The sequence below is a fragment of the Helianthus annuus genome, chromosome 8 (assembly GCF_002127325.2).
Source record: "Helianthus annuus cultivar XRQ/B chromosome 8, HanXRQr2.0-SUNRISE, whole genome shotgun sequence".
NCBI lineage: Eukaryota > Viridiplantae > Streptophyta > Magnoliopsida > Asterales > Asteraceae > Helianthus > Helianthus annuus.
In genome coordinates this window covers 61816570-61839294 of record NC_035440.2, presented here as the reverse complement: position 1 = coordinate 61839294, position 22725 = coordinate 61816570, and the positions used below count along the sequence as shown (strand labels likewise).

General features: G+C 38.6%; 3 protein-coding genes and 1 long non-coding RNA gene across 8 annotated transcripts; 1 reads left to right on the top strand and 3 right to left on the bottom strand.

Moving 5' to 3' along the window:
• Nucleotides 1-2801: 2801 nt before the first annotated feature.
• LOC110936275 lies at nt 2802-5902 on the bottom strand. 4 transcript variants are annotated; one of them, XR_002589884.2, is made up of 3 exons: nt 4732-4862; nt 3902-4430; nt 2802-3169 (listed from the first exon to the last, which is right to left on the bottom strand). XR_002589884.2 is itself a non-coding variant. In XM_022178618.2 (2 exons), the coding sequence occupies exons 1-2, from the start codon at nt 5563-5565 to the stop codon at nt 3137-3139; spliced, it is 294 nt and encodes a 97-aa protein (XP_022034310.1). In that variant the 5' UTR covers nt 5566-5902; the 3' UTR covers nt 2802-3136. The 4 variants fall into 4 exon arrangements, 2 of the variants coding, with proteins under 2 accessions (XP_022034310.1, XP_022034309.1); XR_004865249.1 differs by having other exon boundaries at nt 3951-4430; XM_022178618.2 differs by lacking the exons at nt 3902-4430; nt 4732-4862 and adding an exon at nt 5305-5902.
• A 964-nt stretch (nt 5903-6866) lies between these two features.
• On the bottom strand, nt 6867-7313 carry LOC110934600. The gene is made up of 2 exons (XR_002588471.2): nt 7176-7313; nt 6867-7066 (listed from the first exon to the last, which is right to left on the bottom strand). It is a non-coding gene; the product is annotated as an uncharacterized LOC110934600 (long non-coding RNA).
• Nucleotides 7314-10824: 3511 nt separating this feature from the next.
• On the top strand, nt 10825-11618 carry LOC110936274 (17.3 kDa class I heat shock protein). Its single transcript, XM_022178616.2, has one exon. The coding sequence runs from the start codon at nt 11015-11017 to the stop codon at nt 11480-11482; it is 468 nt and encodes a 155-aa protein (XP_022034308.1). The 5' UTR covers nt 10825-11014; the 3' UTR covers nt 11483-11618.
• A 2226-nt stretch (nt 11619-13844) lies between these two features.
• On the bottom strand, nt 13845-16650 carry LOC118481292. Of its 2 annotated transcripts, none has more exons than XM_035976704.1 (5): nt 16173-16650; nt 16044-16091; nt 14831-14990; nt 14480-14747; nt 13845-14386 (listed from the first exon to the last, which is right to left on the bottom strand). In XM_035976704.1, exons 3-5 carry the CDS (start codon nt 14840-14842, stop codon nt 14136-14138), a joined length of 531 nt encoding a protein of 176 aa, XP_035832597.1. In that variant the 5' UTR covers nt 14843-14990; nt 16044-16091; nt 16173-16650; the 3' UTR covers nt 13845-14135. The 2 variants fall into 2 exon arrangements, with proteins under 2 accessions (XP_035832597.1, XP_035832598.1); XM_035976705.1 differs by having other exon boundaries at nt 13848-14214; nt 16173-16648.
• Nucleotides 16651-22725: the final 6075 nt, after the last annotated feature.

Here is a 22725-nt window from a genome sequence, read left to right as displayed (position 1 = left end):
ACAGTTGAACTTTGTGTAAAAATTTAAGTGGATCAGTATACTGACAATCTAAGTGAATTGTTTAGAACTTAAAATGTTTAAAGCTTAACGGTGTTAGTGATTTGTCTCATTAACTGATATGATCCTCTTACACAAACTCACAAAAATATTTTCTGTAAATATTTCTTTACTGTTTTCCATTAAAAACAAAAATCCAAAAAGATTTTCAGTGTGTTTTAGCATAAAATTTTGAAAAATTCAAAAAGATTTGATTTCATCTTTATTTTCGACAACTGATGTTGAAAAGCTGATTTTCAAAATTCCAAGTGCTAAACATGAAGACAACAGGTTGGGAGAGTTTGTTTGAGATGAAAAATGAATTTGAAAAGAAAAATGGTATTTCTACAAGTGGTCATCAGAAACTTATAAATGTTAAATCAATTTTGAACGATATCTACAAGTTGGTATATAAATTTGTCAAATTTTAAATTTGTGAAATTTATGGTGAGGTAGAGATTGTGCAGGTAGAAGCAGCTAGGCTGAGAATAGACAGACTCGAGCCAGGTACCAGATCCTGTTGCTACAGAGAGCCAGGCTACGATCTTAGAACCTGTGAAAGTTATAAGAGCTAGGTTTTCGATCTTGTGTATTCCAGACTGCGATCCCAGCTTATCGAAAGGGGGAGTCTGAAGATGTAAAGAGCCAAGTTCGAATCCTGAGATCCAAGCAAGCTATTAATGCTGAAAGAGAATAGAGCCAGGATTAAGATTCTGGGAAAAAGAATCAAGAGGCCTGATCAAGAGAATTAGAAAGCTCAAGAGCCAGGTTGCGATTCTGATCCTGTGAAGAAAAGAGTCAGATTGAGAGAGAAGAATTGAAAGGGTTTGAAGTTTATTAGATCAACATCCAAGGGGGAGATTAGCTGATAAAGAGAAGAGAAAGAGATAGAGGATGCTTTACAATGTCAGATACTTTGGAGAGAGCGAGAAGACTAATAAAGACTGAAGACTTCGAAGACTCGACACTGAAGACTTCGTCAACATCCAAGGGGGAGTTTGTTGGTTCATATGTATGTCGACTTCGTCTTGTATCGAGTCTTGTAATAGTTTAGAAAGATCAGGGCACATTGTATGAGAAAACTGGGAAAAGTGTAGGAAGAGGCCATTTCGCACGAAATGGAATTTACCCATTTCGTACGAAATGAAACTGACCATTTCGTATGAAATGCCATTTCGTGTGAACCTGTTTCGTGCGAAATGGATGCCCTATAAATACGTGCCTTGTTCATTTCATTTGTAACGTTTGTGATTCCAGTACCGAGGTGCTGCCGAAGTATCTCCAGGCTTGTAATCGTCATCTAATCAATATACGAGATAGTTTAAGTGATTTTCTGTGCAATCCAGCTGAAATAACTCCGATACGTTTGTTTCTGCCTCTCATATTGGACGAGATCTCTTCTGAACGACTCGTTTGGTCGTGCAAACGATCCTACAACTACAAAATGAAATACAAGAATATGATATGTGTTTAGTTTTGCTCCACATATTAAAGTTAGGGGTTGTTTGTTCAGCTTTTAATGAGTCTCTTAATGGTTTAGATTTTTTACTTGTTCAACACTTAATGGTTTAAACTGTTTGTTTCACGAGCAGATGTCTGAATGGTTCAGACATTTGCCTCTGAATGGTTAAGCATTATACTGAATGGTTAAACATTATACCGAGTCTGAATGGTTAAGATCTCTAATATGAATTGGTCAGACATTTGTCTCTTAACGGTTAAAGATTATACTGGCTCTTAATGATTCAGACCTCTTACTGGTTCAGCACTTAATTATTTAGAAGTTGACAAAAAGCCCCTTCGAATTACATTTTCTTAGTCATTTAAATCAACACTCACATGTCACTTTTTACCTCTGTTGTGTAAATTTTTTGTGCTTAAATTTTTCTAGCTCAAAACAATGTAAAGAAACTTTCATTTTATGTAAACGGCATGTGGATTCAGTTAGTTTTTTTTTTTTTTTGAACGGCCAACAAATCAATCCCGAGCACTTTTGGGGCACCCACTGGACAAACGGAGTACTCCGAGAGTAACCCGAGTGGTCCACCACCAATTCCGGGGAAAACCCGGTAACCCACCCGCCCGTAGGCACGACGGTAAATTACAGGTAAAATCCACGAGCACTCTCGGGGCACCCACTGGACAAACGGAGTACTCCGAGAGTAACCCAAGTGGTCCACCACCAATTCCGGGGAAAACCCGGTAACCCACCCGCCCGTAGGCACGACGGTAAATTACTGGTAAAATCCGTTTGGCTCAAGGATCGAACCAAGGTTTCCCTTGGTCTCCTATCACTGCCCACCAGTGCCTCACTCCTTTTTTGCACCAAATGGGAATTGAACTTGAGTCTTCAAAGAAGAACTCAAGTCCTCCTACCACTTGAGCTAGAGGTCATTGGCATGGATTCAGTTAGTTGAATATGAATACAATTAATAAATAATTACATAATCAATAAAAACGTACTCAATAATTAGTATATGAAACAGTTATATATCAAACTCAAAGACTATGAGTAATAACCATGTCAAGTGCGTTGTTGAAAGACCGGATTAGCATATATGTGTGTGCAAGCGCCAACATTGTCATGCCACGATGTGTATTGGATTAGGTAGTGTAATTTGAAGCACTAGTATGGACATAATTCAAAGAAAATTTGCTATAGTGTGAGCAAGAGCGCGATACTCAACACTAGTGCCAGATTTGGTGACTATATTGTTGCGTAGAGCTCCGGCTAATAAGATTGAGTGCAAGAGTAACACACTATACATTTGTAGAATACTTATCATCTATGCATGCAATCATGCATTCCGGTCAACAACTTCAAACAATCATATACGTATACAAAGGTGAGTACCTACGAATAGTGAGTCAATTAAAATCAAAGTTGAAGTCAAACAATTACCTCAACGATAACCTCCTCAGGTTCGTAGATATTAAAAATATAGCATGCGGCTATAGCCTGATGTAATTTCACGTTTTTTATATTTCTCCAAAATCTGGTTGAATAACACTCCTAAAGCTCTAGACTTTGTCAAAACGTCATGCAAAACTACGCGACACTCTACTCTTTGCACCAACTCTCTCTCCAATTATGCTGCTTCTATCCAAGAAAACGATCAGCAGCTAGCCGAACCTGTCATATGGATACAAAGGTAACATAAGGAGAAAAGTGGTATCTGCTACTTGATTGTAAATACAAAAAAAAAAAAAAAAAACTGCTGAGACTGTATTCTTGTTGCTAGCATGTTATGAAAACAAAGAGAGCACTAAAGAGGTGTCAGATATATACTACACATAAACACATCTTCATTGTCTATAAGATATATGTAGTCATGTTAGAGAAAATAACACATATTGATGTATAAAATAATAAATATTCTTTCAAAATTTATTTCTATATATCATTCTAATATACAGCTTACATTATTTACGTTTAGTGTTGTGCTGTAACATATTACAAAATATGCCCAGCCATCAAATTTTCTAACTTTGGTTAATTACTATTTTCTAAAGCTCTTCTCACTGTACCTAAGACATTCAATTACACAAATTAAAAGCCCCAGCCATTGAATTAACATAGTCGCTCTCGCCTTATTGGTATGATTTTTATCCAGCACATGAACACAAACATTTGCCGTGCATGTTATAATCCAATACATGAAAGGCGAAAACCATAACCAAATCACTTAGAATTGTCTAGCTATGAACAATAGTAATTCGATCACAAAAACAGGAAATTTAGGTTCACATAAACACAAAATTGTGAGATTTTTATACAATAATCCTGTGTCACACACACCAGTACTGTGAGCGGAATCAAAACACAACAGGATCACATATCATATAGCAGAAAACGAACAATCACCTGAATAAATTAGAACAAATCAAATTGTATAATTAATCAGTAACGATACATGATTGTGTTTAGGCCTCTTTACGATCTAATCATTAGGCGCTGACATGCTGATTTCAACTTCCTTTATCGTACACCGTGATCAAATGAGAACCCTAGACAGTTTTTAAACACATATTAGCGGTGGTGGTGCGATTGGAGATGATGGCGGTGTTTCCGGTGGTGGTGCCGTACCACCCGACGTCTCTCGTTCTCGCTCTCTCTCTCTGAAAGCCGTTTGGAGATGGCGGTAAGACCGGAGATGATAACAGTCTTAGTTGGGAAGTGGGGTTTCTAGCGAAAGTGTTGTGGGGAAAGGGTTAAAGGAGTGTGGAAAGGTGGCCGGATATGGTGGTGCCGGAGATGGATGATGGACCGGTGATGGTGGGTTGGTGTTAGGATTTCTAAGATGAAAGTGGGGTGGAGAGTTTTATAAAACTCCAGCGTTGAAAGCTGTTTTATATACTTGAAGCAGTATAGCTCCACTCAAGCCAAGAAAACCCTGTTCAAATAAAGAAAATGATGCAAATCATAAAAGACAAGACATCCCCAGATCATAAAGATATCTATTGCATATGATATGAATTCGTTTAGTCATTGATTTGGGTTGGACAACGTAATGACTTTTGAGATCAAATGGCTCACACTTTACATCAAAATTGAGGCACATTCTTTGAAACTTTCAAAGAAAGGTTGACAAATACATGAAGCTTTACGTTAATAATGCTACAAATTACAATTTTGTTGGTATTAAACCTAAGTTTTATGTTGCATTTATGAACTTAAAAAGTAAACTTTTTTACCAGGAAGTTCTATGAGAAGATTAATCAAACACTTGGTGTGCATATCATATTGACTTTTGAGATCAAATGGCTCACACTTGACTTCAAAATTCAGCCACATTCTTTGAAGCTTTCAAAAGAAAGGCTGACAACTGTATAAACAATAAAGCCTTTTGGTATAGAACATAAACTATATGTTGCATGTATGAACTTAAAAAGTAACTATTTTACCAAAAACTCGTATGAGGAAAATAATCAAACACTTGGTGTGCTATGTGCATAAAAATGGGTTCCAACTTCCATCATCTAAACACTTAGAAATAATTTAAGCAATAACTTTGTTAAAGAGAGAAACAACCAAACTTCATGATGCCAACAATGGTGCCACTGTGATTAGTAAAATTAACAACAACAGTAACAACACTAGCAGTATTCAAAAAAGTCACACCATGAGCTGTCAACAACATGAACACACACATCACCGGCACAGGCGGCTAAGCAATTACACCGGTGACACTGTGACAGAGAGCCACATCAGAAAGTAACCCACAAAACACTAAACCGCACCGATCAAGAGCACAACCGAAGGCTCACCTCTTGTTCGTCGGAAAGTGGCGGTGTAGATGAGACCAGAAAGAACACCGAAGTTTCCGCCGATGTCTTTGAAGACGGAGATGGTATCCAGGGTTGATTGGTTGTAGCCTTGACTGGATTTGAGGGCTGAAGAGTAGAAGGAGAAGGTGTAGAGTGAGCCGCTGGTGCACTGGATCCATATGCTGCTGCCGTTGACATCCGCCATGTATTGGTGTTATGAGGGCAACCACCGTCTTCTTCCACAATCTCTCCTTCCTCCATATCATACTCAACCGTCTGATTAACCGGCAACGGCGGCAGAGAAGTCGTGTTTGCGGCTGTGATGACGGTTGTGGCGGCGACGGTGGTGGTGGCGGTGCTTGTGGCGTTTGAACGGTTCTTCCGATTCGTCGTCGGAGGTGAGACGGTCTTTGCGTTCTTCGGTGTTGCTGGTCATGGCAGAACCCTAGGGTTAGGGTTTAGATTTGGGGAAAAGTGAAGGAGATTGTGAGAGTTAAGAGATTTGATGGAGATTTGTACGCAGAAGAAGAAGAAGATATTGAAGGACTGGAAGCGTGTGGAAGACGATGGCACAATAAAAAAGATTTATTAGGGGCAGTTTTGTAATTTGGTTAGTGTTTTGTCTTATTATCACCGACCTTTCACTTTCATATTATACTAGGATTTTGACCCGTCACGTGTTGCGGCGGCGTCGAAAGTTAAAGTAACTCGTATTTGTAATATATATTTGACCCGACTCTTTATTTCTTATTATATAACTATTGTTTTTTTTCAGTTTTTTACATCGAAATAGAATTCTTAATCAAAACTCTACAATTTCAGTTCAATCACCAAACTAAGGCACTAATCTAGTAAACAAACTTAATCGATTCTTAATTTCTGAACCTAATTGCAGAACAAACTAACTACACACTGAATTGATCTAAAACATGTTAGCTTAATGCCAACCAAACGATCTCTAATCATAACTGAAGCAACAAATATCTAATCATAATCAATGTGGAATTAGAACGGTAATTGATTGCTGCATCGATCTAAATGAACTTGATAAAGAAAGAAAAACCCTAACTTTTGAGAATTAATATAAACAAAAAATAGAAGTTTTTTTATATAATGGGTACCTGTTAATGGAAGCAATGAACAGACATGGAGAATAATCAGGGCTTCACAGATCCTGATTGAGTAGAACAGCGGAGACTTTTAACAGCCCACGGATGACGGAAGAGGAAGAAAACCGCGGGTGTGAGTTGTGAGACGAATTCTGCGGCTCAGTCAAATGTCACATGAGAAAGGCATGGTCGGAACCACCGACCTTTATCTTTCATATTATATAGCAAAATGAAAAGTAGCTGAAAAAAGAAACGGGTCAAACAGGTTAACATGTTGAAACATGTTGCTTAAAAACAATAACAAATTAACAATCATTATTTTAAAATGGTTACCTTCGGTCAAATTGAGGTAGAGGTTATACGTTTGAGCATTGCGATTCCTCTTTATAAAACATTGTGTTAGTGATCTCACTGAACTAGGCTCTAAACATAAGCAAGTTTGACAAATAAATAGGTCATTAAATATTTAAACTATTCCATAAATGACGGTTTAACATCCATTATTGGCGGCTCAATATAATGAAAACAATAAAAGCGAAACGCAGATGTTTGCTTTTTAAATACTACCAAATTCGTAAATTACCGAAAACAAACTGTCAAGCGTCAGCTATACACATTCACACCATGCGTTTCCTTCAACGTATATTTTGTACCTGTATACATAAAATTAAATATGTCTAGTCAGAAAAAGAAATTCATTAATTTTTTAATTTGTAGAAAAAAACAAAATTTAATGATAACTATAATTTGTTGTCGACTGACCTATGGGTACAATGGCTTGATAAATCTGTATCATTAAACTCTTTTCTCCAATCCTGTATTTTTTTGACAAAATAAAATGAAATTAATTAACTATTTAAACTTTTTTCCTACTTTAAGTTTCCATAATTTACTATATATGTAATCAAGATTAGCTTGAAGTATGAAGCTCGGGTTCAAGCTTGAGCTTTGTTTATTGAATGAGACCCGACTTAGACAATTAGACGAAATACTCGTCTTTTCAGAAGCTTTGGAGGAAAAATTGTTGTTGAACTCGTGAAATTCATCCTGCGATCTCCTGCAAGATCTACGCCTACTTCCTGAGAATTCCGACTCGAAGTTTTCTGGATTTGTTCTTAGGACATGGAAAACTCTCTTGGGTAGTTTATCTATTCCATGAGCCTATAAAATAAGAGTCTTGATAGTTATAAGTTATAACCAATCCAAAATGATGGAAATATGCATTTGGGTTTCAAGTTCATCAATGCATTCATACCTGTCTAAAGAAAATAGTACCCGAAGAGTTAAAATGCATCGCGTTCCCTGATATTATACATCATGCTGCATGATAATTGTTTTTGAGTGAGCTCATTGAGGCATAAAACTTAAAAGAAAGATTAACATGTCATGTGATATGGAGCTGATCCAAGAACTTACAAACCGGCATAACTTTTGATCCCAATAAGTTATGGGGACATAAAACATGCAAAAAAAAATGATATAACGGGCCAGACATAGTGACAAAAGAAAAGAATTTCAGGGTATGTAAACACTAGAAGGTCGAAATCTCGGCCCAAAAGGACAAAACAAAAAAATGTGTAGGGTCAAAACGGATTGGATGGTTGTATTGATAATAACAAACTATTGACCCATTACAACTAATTGTAATCAGTTTAATACTTTTGAGCTCTGATGCTATTTTGTTAGTAATAAATGCTAATTTTAAATATTTAATATATAAAGTATAATGAAATTCAAAGGAAAAAAAGAAAAAAATTTGTGGGTCATCTTACCTGCTCTAATATATAAGTAAGTAGAAGAAATACCTTAAATTGTTCAAGGGAAGTATACAATCCTTCATGAAGTTTGGCTCTCATGGTCCCGAAATTCATTGGCTCCTCAATGATTTCATAGTAATCCTCAACCTTAAACACTCAAACAAATCCGAACCGATAATTTTCTCTAGTGGTCCAAAAATTATATATCCATGAAATAAAAGAACAAACCTCTTCAGGGTCAACTGGTTCAGCAAATATCTCATATATATCCTTCCTAGATTATGACATAAAAAATAATCCAAGTTATAAGAAGTTAAAATGAGGCTGACCCTATATTAGATACTTCAAAAGGGACTGACCGACCTTTGCAGCGTGACAATAATGAGCTCTAATGTTTGTTTATCAGGCAACGGCTGAGTGATAGACGATGCTCCCAACGGTTCTTCCGTGATTGCATCATCATATGTACCCTGGAAACTCTTTCTTTTCCTCATGTGAGCATGCAAGTAAATACTTTAGACTCACTTCCAATTTTACTTGACCCGTTAGCTCGAATGAGTCGTGACCGGTGTGACCCACAAACTTACCCACGAACAACCGATTAACCCAGACCACCACCATAACTAAGTAATGCAACATCAAGTAATCATTCATCTCAATGCCCTAATATCACAAACTCCAAAACAAATCTAATCACCCAAAGATGCAAGAAAAAACCCCTAAGCGAAGAGTTAAGACCCCCCCAAAAAACTACGAAAATAGTTCAGAATGCATTACCTGCATAGTCTGCATCGTCGATTCAGTTCTTCCACTTCACTTTATCTTTATTTGGGTCGCCATTACCACCATCATCAACCGTTGATGTCCGGCTGCCAGAGTTGGCCTCCACCAGCGAAGCCAGCACTGACGCGTGGAACGACCACCTTAGCTCCCAGCAATCTCAAAAAGACCAAAAATCGGAAGATCACATGGCGGATTTGAGTCAAATACCAGAGAATTAGGGTTAAAAGTGTTGGATCTTACCTTCGTTGCTAGAAAATCGGTGTACATATCCACCGTTGTTGCGCCCTGACTTCAGCCTTAGAACCCTAGAACTGACCCTACTCCACTCCACTTAAGAGGTTTTGTCAAACAATTCGGCTCAGATCTGCATATTGGACCGCCTTGGCTGCAATGGAGGTTGCAAGTGGAGAACCTCGCACTTGCCGTCCTCCGATTCTGCAACGCCAAGCAACGCTCCTGAACTCAGTCATCACAGCCGCTTAATCGCATTCACCCCTCCTTATTAGCCTGTAGTCAGACGCCGGAGACGAACTTCGGAAGAAGAAGGCCTGCAAGCACGTACACTGCCACTGTCCTTGCGATTTAGGTTGGTGGCTTTAGCAAACAAAGAAGCATTGAGAAGTCCCAGAAGTCTTGAAAGTGCGGTAAAGGAATTTTTGTCTATTTCAACCTTTAATACAAACAATATGTCAAAGGGTAGAATGGTCACTCGGCATACCCACCGACGTTTCATTTTAATGGTATATTAATAATAATTAATTAATTTTACTTGTTTCTCAGTTTTCTCTCTCTAGAGGCGATTTAGGGTCTTCATCTAAGAATCATTCTGATTCTCAGTTGTTGTGAGTCTTACTAATCGTTTGGTAAAGATCATCATGTTGATGATCTTCTGAGAGTTTGAGAGTTGTATTTGTCTTAGTTCATTTCTTGTATTTTGTTCAGAATATTCTTTCTAGGGTTTATAACATTTGGTTTGGGTATTTCTGAGTGTGTGTGAGTTTGATACCTTAAATTTGACATGGTATCAGAGCTTTGTTAGCTCTTGGTGTAAATCTGTGGTTACGGTTTCTTATCATATTTCCGTTGTGATTCTTTTCAGATCTGATTTAGATATTATCTTCTTTTATAGGGTACTAGAATTGATGCCCCGTGTTGCGGGGTCGTTTTTTAACATGATTTGAGTCTACTGATTTTTTTTAATTGCTTATCAATCAAAAGTAGACCAATTGGAAACATCCATAAAAATAAGCACAAAAAACATATTATATTTGACATGACTTATTTTTTTTAAAAGAAAAGTGAAAATGTAATCAACTTGAATTTATACCAACACGTACATAAAATTAAGCACGTAAAACTCGAGGTTGTCAATATGTTATTAAGTCGAAACGTAAACATATTTGAATTTATATCGACACGTACATAAATGTCTAAACGTAGACTAACTCATAATGTCTATAAAAATAAGAACCAAAACGTGTTATATATGACATGACTCATGAAACGTAAAGTATTATGTACTTTAAAAATATTATGTCGAAGCATAAACCAATTTGAATTTACGTCGACAGGTACATAAAAATAAGCATGTAAAACTCGAGGGGGTCAAATGACATTTCATTTAACAAAGTTTCTAAAAAGTTCAAAGGGGTATAAGTGTCAATGTTAAAATTTGAGAAAGTGAAATTCAAAAAAAGTCAAAGTTAGTGGTCAACCAGTTATATATATAATAATTTTAATTTTATTAGCACAAAAGAATTATGAAGAAAAGAAAGTAGAAAAAGATCCAACAGGCCCGGCCCAGCCCAGTCTACATTTTAATTTGATTGCATCAAATGGGTCCATGAAGAATCAAGACCATTCTTCATGATTCTAGCGACAATGGATTTCATTATCAATAAGGCATCATGAAAGTTCCCGAAGATCCTATCCATTTGTATATAAATCATTGCTTCCCAATACCAAAATCAGCAAGAAAACAATTGAATCAGTGAGATACCTACACAATCAAGTAATCAACAATCTCTTCAATCTTTCGACAGTTTCAGCCAACATTAGAAAATGTCGATCGTCCCCAGCTTGTTCGGTGGCCGAAGGAGCAGCGTCTTCGACCCGTTTTCCCTAGATGTCTGGGACCCATTCAAAGACTTCCCTATTTCATCTTCGTCTGATGTTTCAAGGGAAACTTCTGCATTGGTAAACGCCAGTGTGGACTGGAAGGAAACGCCAGAAGCTCACGTGTTCAAGGCTGATCTTCCTGGGATTAAGAAGGAAGAAGTGAAGGTGGAGGTGGAAGACGGAAACATCTTACAGATCACCGGTCAGAGGAACGTGGAGAAAGAAGATAAGAATGATAAATGGCGTCGGGTTGAAAGAAGCAGCGGAAAATTCACAAGGAGGTTCAGGTTGCCGGAGAATGCTAAAATGGATCGGGTGAAGGCGGCTATGGAAAATGGAGTGCTTACAATTACAGTGCCCAAAGAAGAAGTGAAAAAGCATGATGTCAAGTCTATTGAAATCTCCGGTTAGAAAAACTTTATCAGTTAACTCATGTTGTCATCATATCAAATCCTTGAGTAAGGTTTATTTGGGTGTATAGTGTTTGTGTCAGTTCACAATGTGTTTGATGAAATGCATATCATAAGCTGTGTACTTTTTTTTGTGATATTTAGGTTGGTCCCTGTGGTTTGCAGAAATTTCATACTTGGTCCTAGTGGTTTACTAATTACATGCGTGGTCTTAAAAGTTGTCAAAAATGAACTCGTTTGGTCCCCTGATCTAACCTCTGTTAAATTTCTCAGTTAACTATGTGTGAAATTACTACATTACCCCTGAACAATTAAAAGAAATAAAAAAATATATATATAAAGAAGACTAATCTTTTTCCTCCCCCCCCTCTCTCTAAAAAACCCACAACCCACCTTCATCTTCAACAATCACCACCGTCATCTCCACACCCCACACCCCAACCCCCAATCATCTACATACATATAGCCAAACCACTACGATCACTACCACCCTTACACCACCCTTCAATCAACACCTGCAACCAGTGATTCATCTCAATTTATGGTAGAAATTACAAAATTGGATTTATTTCATTTAAAATTCAAGTTGGCTGATTTGATTTGATGGTTTAATTCATAGATTTAGTGATTTAAATTAAAATTTGTTGCACAAATTTAAAGAAAGCAAGAGGTCTTTTTATTTTAGTGCAAAAAGTCAAAATCGCTGTTTCGTTATACAAATTCATTCAAAATCGATGTTCAGTACATAACAAGATTACATATTTAATTGCTACAAGTTCAATTGAGAGAAACACAAGAAATCATCAAGACTTTACCCGTTGGATGTTTAGTTTAGGGACGCTTAGTTCTGTTCAGAGATTTGTAAATCGTACATGAAGGTTTTTTTTTTCCCGACGAGTTATCAGCGGAAAACTGTGTTTGTTTGTTTAAAATCGTCAATGTGATTCTGAATCAGATTGGTGTTTGCAGAGATGGATGTTGTTGCAGCGGAGGTGGTTGTTGTCTTACAGTGGTGATTATGAATGGTTTGGCTGTATGTATGTGTATGATTGGGGGCTGGGGTGTGGAGATGACGGTGGTGATCGGAGAAGATGAAGGTGGGCCTATGGTGGTGGGTTTTAGAGAGGGGGGGGGGGGAGGAGGAAGATGATGAGGGTGTGCTATCTTTATTTTTTAGGAAGGGAGATGGATGGAGGTAGCCATGGTTGACGGATCTGGTGGTGGTGGTCGGGTATTGGTGTTCGGATGTGGTGGTTACTGGTGTTTGACAAAGAGAGAGAGAGAGAGAGAGAGAGAGAGAGAGAGAGAGAGAGAGAGAGAGAGAGAAGGGGGTTGTTGAAGAAGATGATGAGGGTGGGCTGAAAAAAAGGAGGAAGAAGAATACGGTGGTGGTGGAGTTAGTTGCAGGTTGTGGTGGGTTGTGAAGGTGGAGGAGGCGGTGGTGTTAGAGGTAGAAGAAGAAGAGTCTTCTTTATATATATATATATATATTTTTTTATGGGAAAATGACATACAAATGTAATCAGGTTTGTCAAGTGTTCCAATTAAGTCATCGAAATTTTTTTGTCTCTCTAAAGTAATTCAGCTTTAATTTAGTGTTCTAATAGTGTGTAATTACCAGGTCATCAGGTTATTAATTTTTCTCATATTTTTTTTATATTTTTTTATGCTTATATGGATATAAGTGGATTTTATAAAATCATAACATTATTTAAATATCCCGAACACCATGGATGATCTTTCAAACTTTCAATCGATCAAACCTTGGACGACGTCGACCAACTTCACGATTCAACCTTCGACGACCCCCGACCAGCTTCACGATTCAACCTTAGACGGCTATGTGTTTTCCGATCCCCATACCTTTCGCCAACGAGTGATCGTGTATAACGAAATGGTGAGAACCGTTTACCGTCTCTGTCATCGATCTGGAGCTCGGTAATGAGTTAATGAGTGGTATCTCGTAATCTGTCATTGTAATTGTTGTGTGAGGTTGTGACAATGGAGTTTCATGTACCATGATATGGTGAATTGGGGGTTAATTGAACGGATGTTGCAGGTTTTTTTTTTTTTTTTTTTTTTTTTTTTTTTTTGTTAGGGAAGATGGTGTTGATTTCATATGGCGTGCGATTCAAGGATTTTCTTTTGATTTTTATTGTTGTTTAATATAATTTTTCTTGGATGTGTCGTTTTTCAATTTTTATGTTGTTTAATGTTGATTTTAGTTTTTTAGAGTTTTAGATAATCAGATTTTGGAAAACATCCTAATGAAACCGAAACCTGATATATCATCATTATTAACATGGTAACCTGATAATTACATAGGATTAGGATTAGAACAGGAAATGAAACTTCACTGATTTTATATAGACAAAAAAAGTTTCAATGACTTAATTGAAACACTCGTCAAACTTCGTTACATTTTTATAAAGTTACCCCTTTTTATTTCTTTTAATTGTTCAGGGGTAATATAGTCATTTCACACATAGTTAACTGCGAAATTTAATAGAGGTTAGGTCAGGGGACCAACAGAGTTCATTTTTGACAACTTTTGGGACCATGCGTTGAAATTTTTGCAAACCACAGGGACCAACCAAGCATTTAACTCTTAAGTATAAAAGCTTCATGAAAGCTATATCTTCCAAACTGCAGTATCACAAAGGATTCTTTTCCATAAACTTTGACATTTGCACCGCATAATCTCCCCACAAAGTGACATAAACATTAAGGTACCTATTAAAAAAAATTATAAAAGTGACGTAATTGATAAATGTATAAAAGAACTCAAAAAAATATATATGTAACTCTAGATCACGAAGTTGTAAGCTCATTTTTTTGTTCAGATTGTCATTTCTGCTTGTATGATCAATCATAGGAAACCAACCATCAACGTAACCAATTATTTCTATAAAGAAACAAAAAAAAATTAGTAAAATAGAACGGGAGTAATATAAGTAAAATAGATTTGTTACTAAGCATCAAATGAATTTGCACTTACCAACATGAGAGTCTGGTGGAATAGCATGATTGCGAAGAACATCAAAAGAAGTAAAAGAGAATCCATGAATTGATCCACCAAAGTCATCACCATTCATGATGTCGGTAGTGAAATTGAAAAACAGTTTATGTGGATGGTTAGTCAGTCGGTACGGAGACAGGTTGTCGCCAATTTCAAACTTAGAAACCAGGACACAACGTTTTTCTTGAAGTAGTTTTCCATACTTTACGAGATAATTACCAGCCACACTTGCTTGAATTTTGGAACCCTATCAAACAAATATAAAGTTTTATGGCGTAACCTACAATATAAAACTAATATAAATGAATGTGTTATAAATTTATAAAGTACCTCCTCATCCATGAGGATCAATTCTACAGCATGAATAGCGTTCTTGACTTTAAATGATAGTAGCTTTCAAAGCTTGACTATGCGAACTTTAATAGTCACGTCTGTCTTGGTTACATCCAATTGATTAAGAGAGGTAATGGTAGGATCCACCATTGTTGACCTTTATAGTTAAATATTTTAATAAATTAAATTAGAAATTGCCTTTTTACAAAGTTACCAAGTTATAAATATACCAAGATGAGGCAGATTCCTAATGTAAATACCCTAGCATATGCAGAACTTCAATATAAAATAGAACACCGAAGTAATAAGCATTTTTTACAAGGATGTTCATAGCATTCATATAACAACCATAAGTGAAAACAGTAATCATTCTTTTCAACGATGTTCACATCATTCATACAAATCTGTCTACTTTTTATTCTCATACAAAAACCATTTGCATCCATGACGTTCATACAAATCTGTCTACTTTTTGGTGTAACTTTTTAATACAGATCTGTCTACTTTGATTCTCATACAAGTTCATAGGATTCTAAAAGATTCACTAATAAACACTTGTAATAGTACCTACAATACTTGTTACTAATCTCTCTAGTTTATTCTCATACAAATCTCTCTAGTGTTATTCTTCAATGACGTTCATATGATTCTTAAAAAATTAGTCTACAAAGTTACAACTACACCACTCATTTCTTATTAGTGCTTTACTAAAACATAGCATTCATACAACAACCATACAACAGCCATTTGTACCAAGGTTCATAGCATTCATACAGATCTGTCTACTTTGATTCTATTACAAATCTCTCGAGTGTTATTCTTAGAGGATGTTCATAAGATTCTATATCATTCACTAAAACACATATAATAGTACCTACATAACTTGTTACTAATTTATAAAATTACCCAGATGAGACAGATTCATTAACAAATTGCCCAAAATAGTAATCATTTTTTCAAGGATGTTCATAGCATTCAAATAATAACATTAACTGAAAACATATCTTCAATGACATTCATATGATTATAAATCTTCATATATTCATGTAATAGTATAAAATTTTATCAAATTGCATAATAAAATATCATGTTGTGTCAATGTTTACTGCTTCATAAACCAATAAAATCATATTATGCTAAAGTTGCCCTAATAACTGAAACAAACATTCAAATTCAACCAAAATTTAAGTGAAAGGTGAAATTCACGAACCTGATTTCTTGAAACAACTGAAAACCTTCCTTCAATAAATAACACCCTCTACATACACTTCACTAATTAACTTCATAAATTACAGAAAATTAAAATTCTCTATAAAATACAAAAAATACAACAACTTACCAGAAAAGTACACAACCAGATCCAGAAGGAAGAGAGAGTATGATATGGTATGGCTTTATAGACTCCATCACAAGATTAATATGCAGAAGATGAACCGAAATTCGAAGGTCAATCCGTGTGAATGCTGATCTACACCGTCAGATTATGTTTAAAAATCAGGGACAACCGTAGGATCTGTGTTTCTTGTGTGAGATTTGTGTTGTTTCTTGAATAGGAATTGGCGTTTTATGCAAAGATGGGACTGTTTGATACGTATCTTAGAGATAAAGTGAGATACAGAACTGTTGTTTTGGGTCTTTTTGAACCCTGGCTCGAAGTGGAATATATACAGAGGGTTACAAAATGGAAGAAAGAAAAAGAAGAGGAGGAAAGGGAAAGAAGGTTGGGAGCGCCTGTGAACTTTTTATCAGTTTATGATTGAATGGTCAAAAGAACATAATTTCTCATTAACCCTTTGAGGAATATATACAGGATACAAGCACAATAATTTAGGAGAAACTTAAGGTACTGTTACAACAATTGAAGAGAAACAGTTGACCTATTAATGAATGAGATATCTACGGTCTACCTACCTAATATATCAATATGAATAAATACAATAATATAAGATATTAATTATTTATTGTTAACACGCCCCCGCAAGATGGAGGATCCGTTGGAGACTCCAATCTTGGATCGAATGTATGTGAAAGGTGACCGTGGTAGTGGCTTGGTGAGAGCATCCGCAAGTTGATCTTTGGAGCTAATGTGTAGGACTTGTAGCTTGCCCGCATTGACCTGTTCTCTAACAAAATGGTAGTCCAAGGCAACATGTTTCATCCTAGAATGATATACCGGATTGGCGCACAAGTATGTGGCACCTGTGTTGTCACAGAATAGTTGTGGAGTACTTAACTGCTGGATGCCGAGCTCTTGAAGAAGGTTTTGTACCCAAGCAACTTCCGCAGCCGCGTTAGCAGCCGCTTTATATTCAGCCTCGGTGGAGGAACGCGAGACCGTCTTTTGGCGAGAGGAGTGCCAAGAGATTATGTTGGAGCCGAGGTATAGAATGTATGCTGTGGTAGACCGCCCCCCATCATTGATTCCTCCCCAATCCGAGTCAGAGAAGGCACGGAGTGTGAGAGGAGATTCACGATGCAAATATAACCCGTAGTGTACCGTCCCTTTCAAATATCGGAGAACCCGTTTAAGAGCTTGCCAATGAGATTGTCTAGGTGAGTGCATAAATTGTGAAAGTTTGTTGACCACAAAGGAGATGTCCAGGCGAGTAAAGGCTAGGTATTGAAGAGAGCCAACAAGTTTACGGTATTGGGTGGGATCAACGGGAGGAGTGGAGTCAATGAGAGTAAGAGGTTCGGATATGCTCATGGGAGTAAGGACATCTTTTGCGCCATCCATTTTGTGGGTGGTGAGAATGTCTTGAATGTGGCGATGTTGTGAGAGAAAGAGACCTTGAGGTGTGGGAATGGCCTCAATGCCTAAGAAGTGGTGAAGAGGACCAAGGTCCTTGATGGAGAATTTTTGGCCAAGAGAGGCAATGAAGGTTTTCAACACATTATTATCACTACCGGTAATGATGATATCATCTACATAGACGAGTAGATAACATGTGACACCATGGTGTTGATAGACAAAGAGAGATGGATCGGACAAGGATTTTCGAAAGCCGAAGTGGAGCAAGAATGAGGTGAGTTCGTGTACCATGCCCGTGGGGCTTGTTTAAGGCCATAAAGAGATTTTCGGAGTTTACAAATGTGGTTTGGGAACTCCGAATGAGCAAAGCCCGGGGGTTGGACCATAAAGACTTCCTCGGATAAGGTACCATGAAGAAAAGCGTTGTTGACATCTAGTTGTCGTAGAGGCCAGCGTTTAGAAAGAGCAATAGATAACACGGTTTGTATGGTGACCGGTTTCGTTACGGGACTAAATGTGTCAAAGCAGTCCTTGCCAAATTGTTGATGGAAGCCCTTTGCCACGAGACGGGCTTTGTATTTGTCGATGGTACCATCGGCCTTTCGCTTGATGCGAAAGATCCATTTGCAGCCAATGACATGCTGGTTGGTTCGTGGTACAAGCTCCCATGTGTGATTTTGAATGAGAGCATTGAACTCAAGATCCATAAAGTTTCGCCATTGGGGATCTTTCATAGCTTGAATGTGAGTTGAGGGTTCAAGAGTTTGAGGTAATGGATGTAAGGTGGTGGAATTTATGAAGTTGGAGTTGAAGTATTTGCTGTTGGGTTTGGGCTGCCGTGTGACAGGAGGAGGTGAGGTGTGGATTGTTTCGGTAGTTTGTGGAGAAGTGGAGGAGGATGGTTCAGAGGATGGTGAGGGAGGTGGAGGTGGAGATGGAGGGTGCGGTTGGTCAGTAGTGGGAGGAGGTGAGGATGATGATGTAGGTGATGGTGTGTTGTTAGAATGCGAGTGGTGAGGTAAGGTGGGTGAGGTCGTGGGTGGGCTGGTAGGATGGCTGGTGGATATAGAAGGTGTTGGGCTGTCGGGTTGAGACGATGTGTAGGAAGTAGTAGCGGAAGAGACCGAAGGTGGGTGCGGAGTGGAAGGAAGTGGGTTATTTGGTGTGGAATCTGTGGGTGGTTCCGATGAGTGGGTGTAGGGAGGAATGGGAAAAGAATATTGTTGAACAGGATTTGAGTGTGGGTGCTCAGTGGGATGGGCAGGAAAAATGTGGGGGATGAATTCAACATGCCTCGAATGATATAACTTGCAAGTCGTTGGGTCGAAGCATTTAAATGCCGATCTTGAAGTTGAGTACCCTAGAAAAATGCATGAATGAGAGCGATGTTGTAGTTTGGAGGTGGTATATGGACGCAACCACGGGTAGCAAAGACACCCGAATGGTTTGAGTTTCATGTGGTCAGGTGATTTACCGAACAACATGTCACATGGTGTTTGATTGTTGAGGATAGGAGTGGGTAGGCGATTGATGAGGTAGGTAGCGGTTTGGAAAGCATGTGACCAAAATTTCTGAGGAAGGTTAGCATAATGAAGAAGAGCAAGGCCCGTTTCAACAACATGGCGGTGACGTCTTTCGGCCACGCCATTTTGTTCGGGTGTATGGGGTGGGGTGGTGTAATGAGAGATGCCATTAGAGGTGAGGTAGGGCTTGAGAGCGATGTATTCACCACCATTGTCGGTGAATAGGGACACGAGAGGGGTTTTGAAAAATCGCTCAACAAGTGATTTGAATTGAGGGAAAAGGGTGGACACATCGGATTTGCGCTTCATGGGATATAACCAAACATACTTGGAGAAAAAATCAACAAATATGACATATTATTTGAACCCGTCAATGGAGGTTTGTACCGGTCCCCAAACATCCGAATAGATAAGTTCCAAAGGTTTGTGCACAACAAATGAATTTTGACCAAAAGGAATTTTGTGACTTTTATTCAAGGAACAAGATTTACAATGAAACGACTCGGGTGACACTTTATTACATTGTAGTCCTAATTTAGTAATTAAAGACTTAAACACTTGGTACGACGGATGCCCAAGTGTATGGTGCCACGCGAGTAGTGATCTTGTTCCGGTTGCATTAACTTGAGGAGATGAAGGAAATGGTCCGTAGTAAACATCATTTATGTTCACTCCTCGCATGAGATGCGCCCCCGTGCGTAGGTCCTTAACCATAAAATAAGAAGGAAAAAATTCAATAGACACACGGTTAGTACGACAAATCTTGGCAACGGAAATTAGATAATTACGTAAATGTGGGACAACAAGAACATTATCTAATAAGAGTGGTCGGGAGTTGGTGTGTATTTGAGTTTGACCAATATGTGTAATGGGAAGAGATTTACTATCACCTAAGACAATTTCATCCGGGCCTCCGTATTCGGAAAGGACGGGTAGCGAGTGCTGATTTGGGGCGGTATGACCAGATGCTCTTGTGTCCCACATCCATGCTGGTGTGGATCCTGAAGTTGGATAGGCTGAAGTAAAGTTAACTGAAGGCGCGGAGCCTGTAGGATCGTGAGTTGGGTAGTTGTAGTCACGCAGGAAACGCCCATGTTTGCGGCAGTCCCTTGTCTCATGACCCGGGATGTTGCAGAAGTGGCAGTAGGCATTTGTTTTGGTGGAACGGGTTTGATTTGGTGTAGTGGGTTTATCACGAGTATTCCATGATGGTCGTGACTGGTTGGGTTTGTGATATCGGGTTTCAGATTGCTGTTTTGGGTACGTGCGGGCAGGTTGGCGGTGGGTGTAGTTGACTGTGGTAATGAGTGGTTCGGTGGAGGTTTCTTTGATTGTGCGTTCGTGGTCAAGTAATTTGTCAAATAGTTGTGCAAATGAGATGGTGGTGTCTCGTGATTTCAGGGACTGAACTAGGCCTGTAAACTCGTCTCCGAGTTGATTCATGGTGTGAATCACCAAGTCTTCTTCATCAATGGGGCTTGGGCGAGTGCCAACTCGTCCGAAATCGACTTCATGTCGTGTAAAAAATCAGTAACAGATCTGTTACCTTTGGGATTTTTTGAGAGTTTGGATTTGAGGGAAATTATCCGTGAGCGTGAGCCGCTGGCATAGCTGGCATTGAGAGTGTCCCACGCCTGTCGAGCGGTGTCGGCTGCGGAGACGAGGGGTTGAATGGCATCCGAACAACTGCCAAGCAGTGCACTAATCACCATTTGGTCTTGGCGAAACCAGAGCATGTAGTCTGGATTGGGTTTGGAAACATCGCCTGTGGAGACTGTTTTGGCCGGAGGTTCCTCAGTGCCGGTAATGTGGTGTTCGAGTTCAAGACCGATGAGAGTGGAAAGGATTTGTTTGCGCCAAGAGGGGAAGTTGGTGGATGTGAGTTTGATGGGGAAATGGGTGGCAGCAGTGAGAGGAATAATTTGTTTGGGTGCCATGGTCAAGAACAATTGGCTGATGTAGGTTTGCAGAGGTGAGAAGGATCGGAAAAAAAAAGAACCGTGCGGTGTTTGATGTGTGTAAAATGCAACATATAAATCACATCAATTAAGGCATAAAACTAACCCCTTTTAAGTACTAATGTTGGAAAAAGAGTGTTTTTGTCTTCCTTTTGTATTTTCAGGATGAAATGAGCTCAAAATCACAAAAGAAGCAAAAAGACAACTAATTCTAGCATAAATACAAGAAAAGGAACAAAAGTAGACTGCCCGGACCCTCAACGGCACCTCCCAAGGCAAAGAAGAGAAAACAGAGACTGAACACGCCCCGTGTCCAGCGAACACGGGGGCATGCCCAGGAAGCAGCAGAAAAGACAAACCAGCAGAAGCTTCCATTGCCCACCACGGGGCCGTGTCCAGCGGGCACGGGGGCGTGGTGAAAGTACAGCAGGCGCATTAATTGTAATTGTGAATTACAATTAATGAAGAGAGAGAATGTCAGACGGGCACGGGGGCGTGTCCAGCGGACACGGGGCCGTGCCCAGCCTTCTGTTCAGCCTATAAATAGGGGTGCTTGGTTTCATTCCATCTCATCCCTTGGCACACCACCTTTCTCACACTTCATCCACCACCCACCACCACCATAACACCATCATCCACCACCATCATCCATTGTCCATCATAGAGTGTGTGAGTCGTCTCGGGATCCAAGATTGATCGTAAGAGTTCTTGACAATCAAGGCCATGTTTGCCTAAGTCTCTTACATCACTTGGTGAAGACAAGTGTTTAGTATAATACTTTTTATTTTTAATCTTTTGCACTTTTTATTTGGTTTTGTATTAATGACTTTAATAAATAGTTACTTATGTTGAAGGTGATCTTTCCTTATCGTTTGTCCGTGGTGTCTTGGCATTATTTTACTGTCTATATAAAATAAAAGATTTTCACCATTCATATCTCCACGGTCTATATGGAGGTATGTTGGCTACCTGGTCGGGGGTTAAGGGAACGGTTTGGTAAGGGTCTTGCCCTTGTTCAGCGTTTAGAGGTCCTGCTTGGGACCTGGGTCAAATTTAGTAGGATCTCCTTCAATGCCCATAGGTATTGGATGGCGGGGATCCAAACTCTTTGACCCCCTCATAAGTTAACTACTATTAATACTATAACCCGGCTATTTAGGACTGTATCCCTGCTGACTCAGACTACTTAGCCGAGGGTAACGTCACCGCCGAAAGCGGGGCCTACCACAATTTGCATTAATAACTTAATTCATTATCTTTCAATAATCCGACCCTTTAGGATTGTATCCTTGCTGACTCAAACTACTGGGTTGAGGGTAACGTCGCCTTCAAAAGAGGGGCCTACTACAATAACTAAGATAATCTCTTAAACAAGTGCAAAAGTGCGAAAATAATCAAAGGTTATACTAATACACGTGTCGGATCCAAGTGATTCATCTTGTCTATCTGTTTTTATTTTATTTTATTTTTCAGCATTTAGTTAGTTTTTATTTTTCTTAGTTTAAAACATTTTTCTCACTTTTTGATTTGATTAGACGTTGAGGATAAACCGGTATTAAAAGCTCTTGTGTCCTTGGACGACCTCGGTATCTTACCAACACTATACTACGTCCACGATGGGTGCACTTGCCCATATGTGTGTTTAGTGTTAGTAAATAT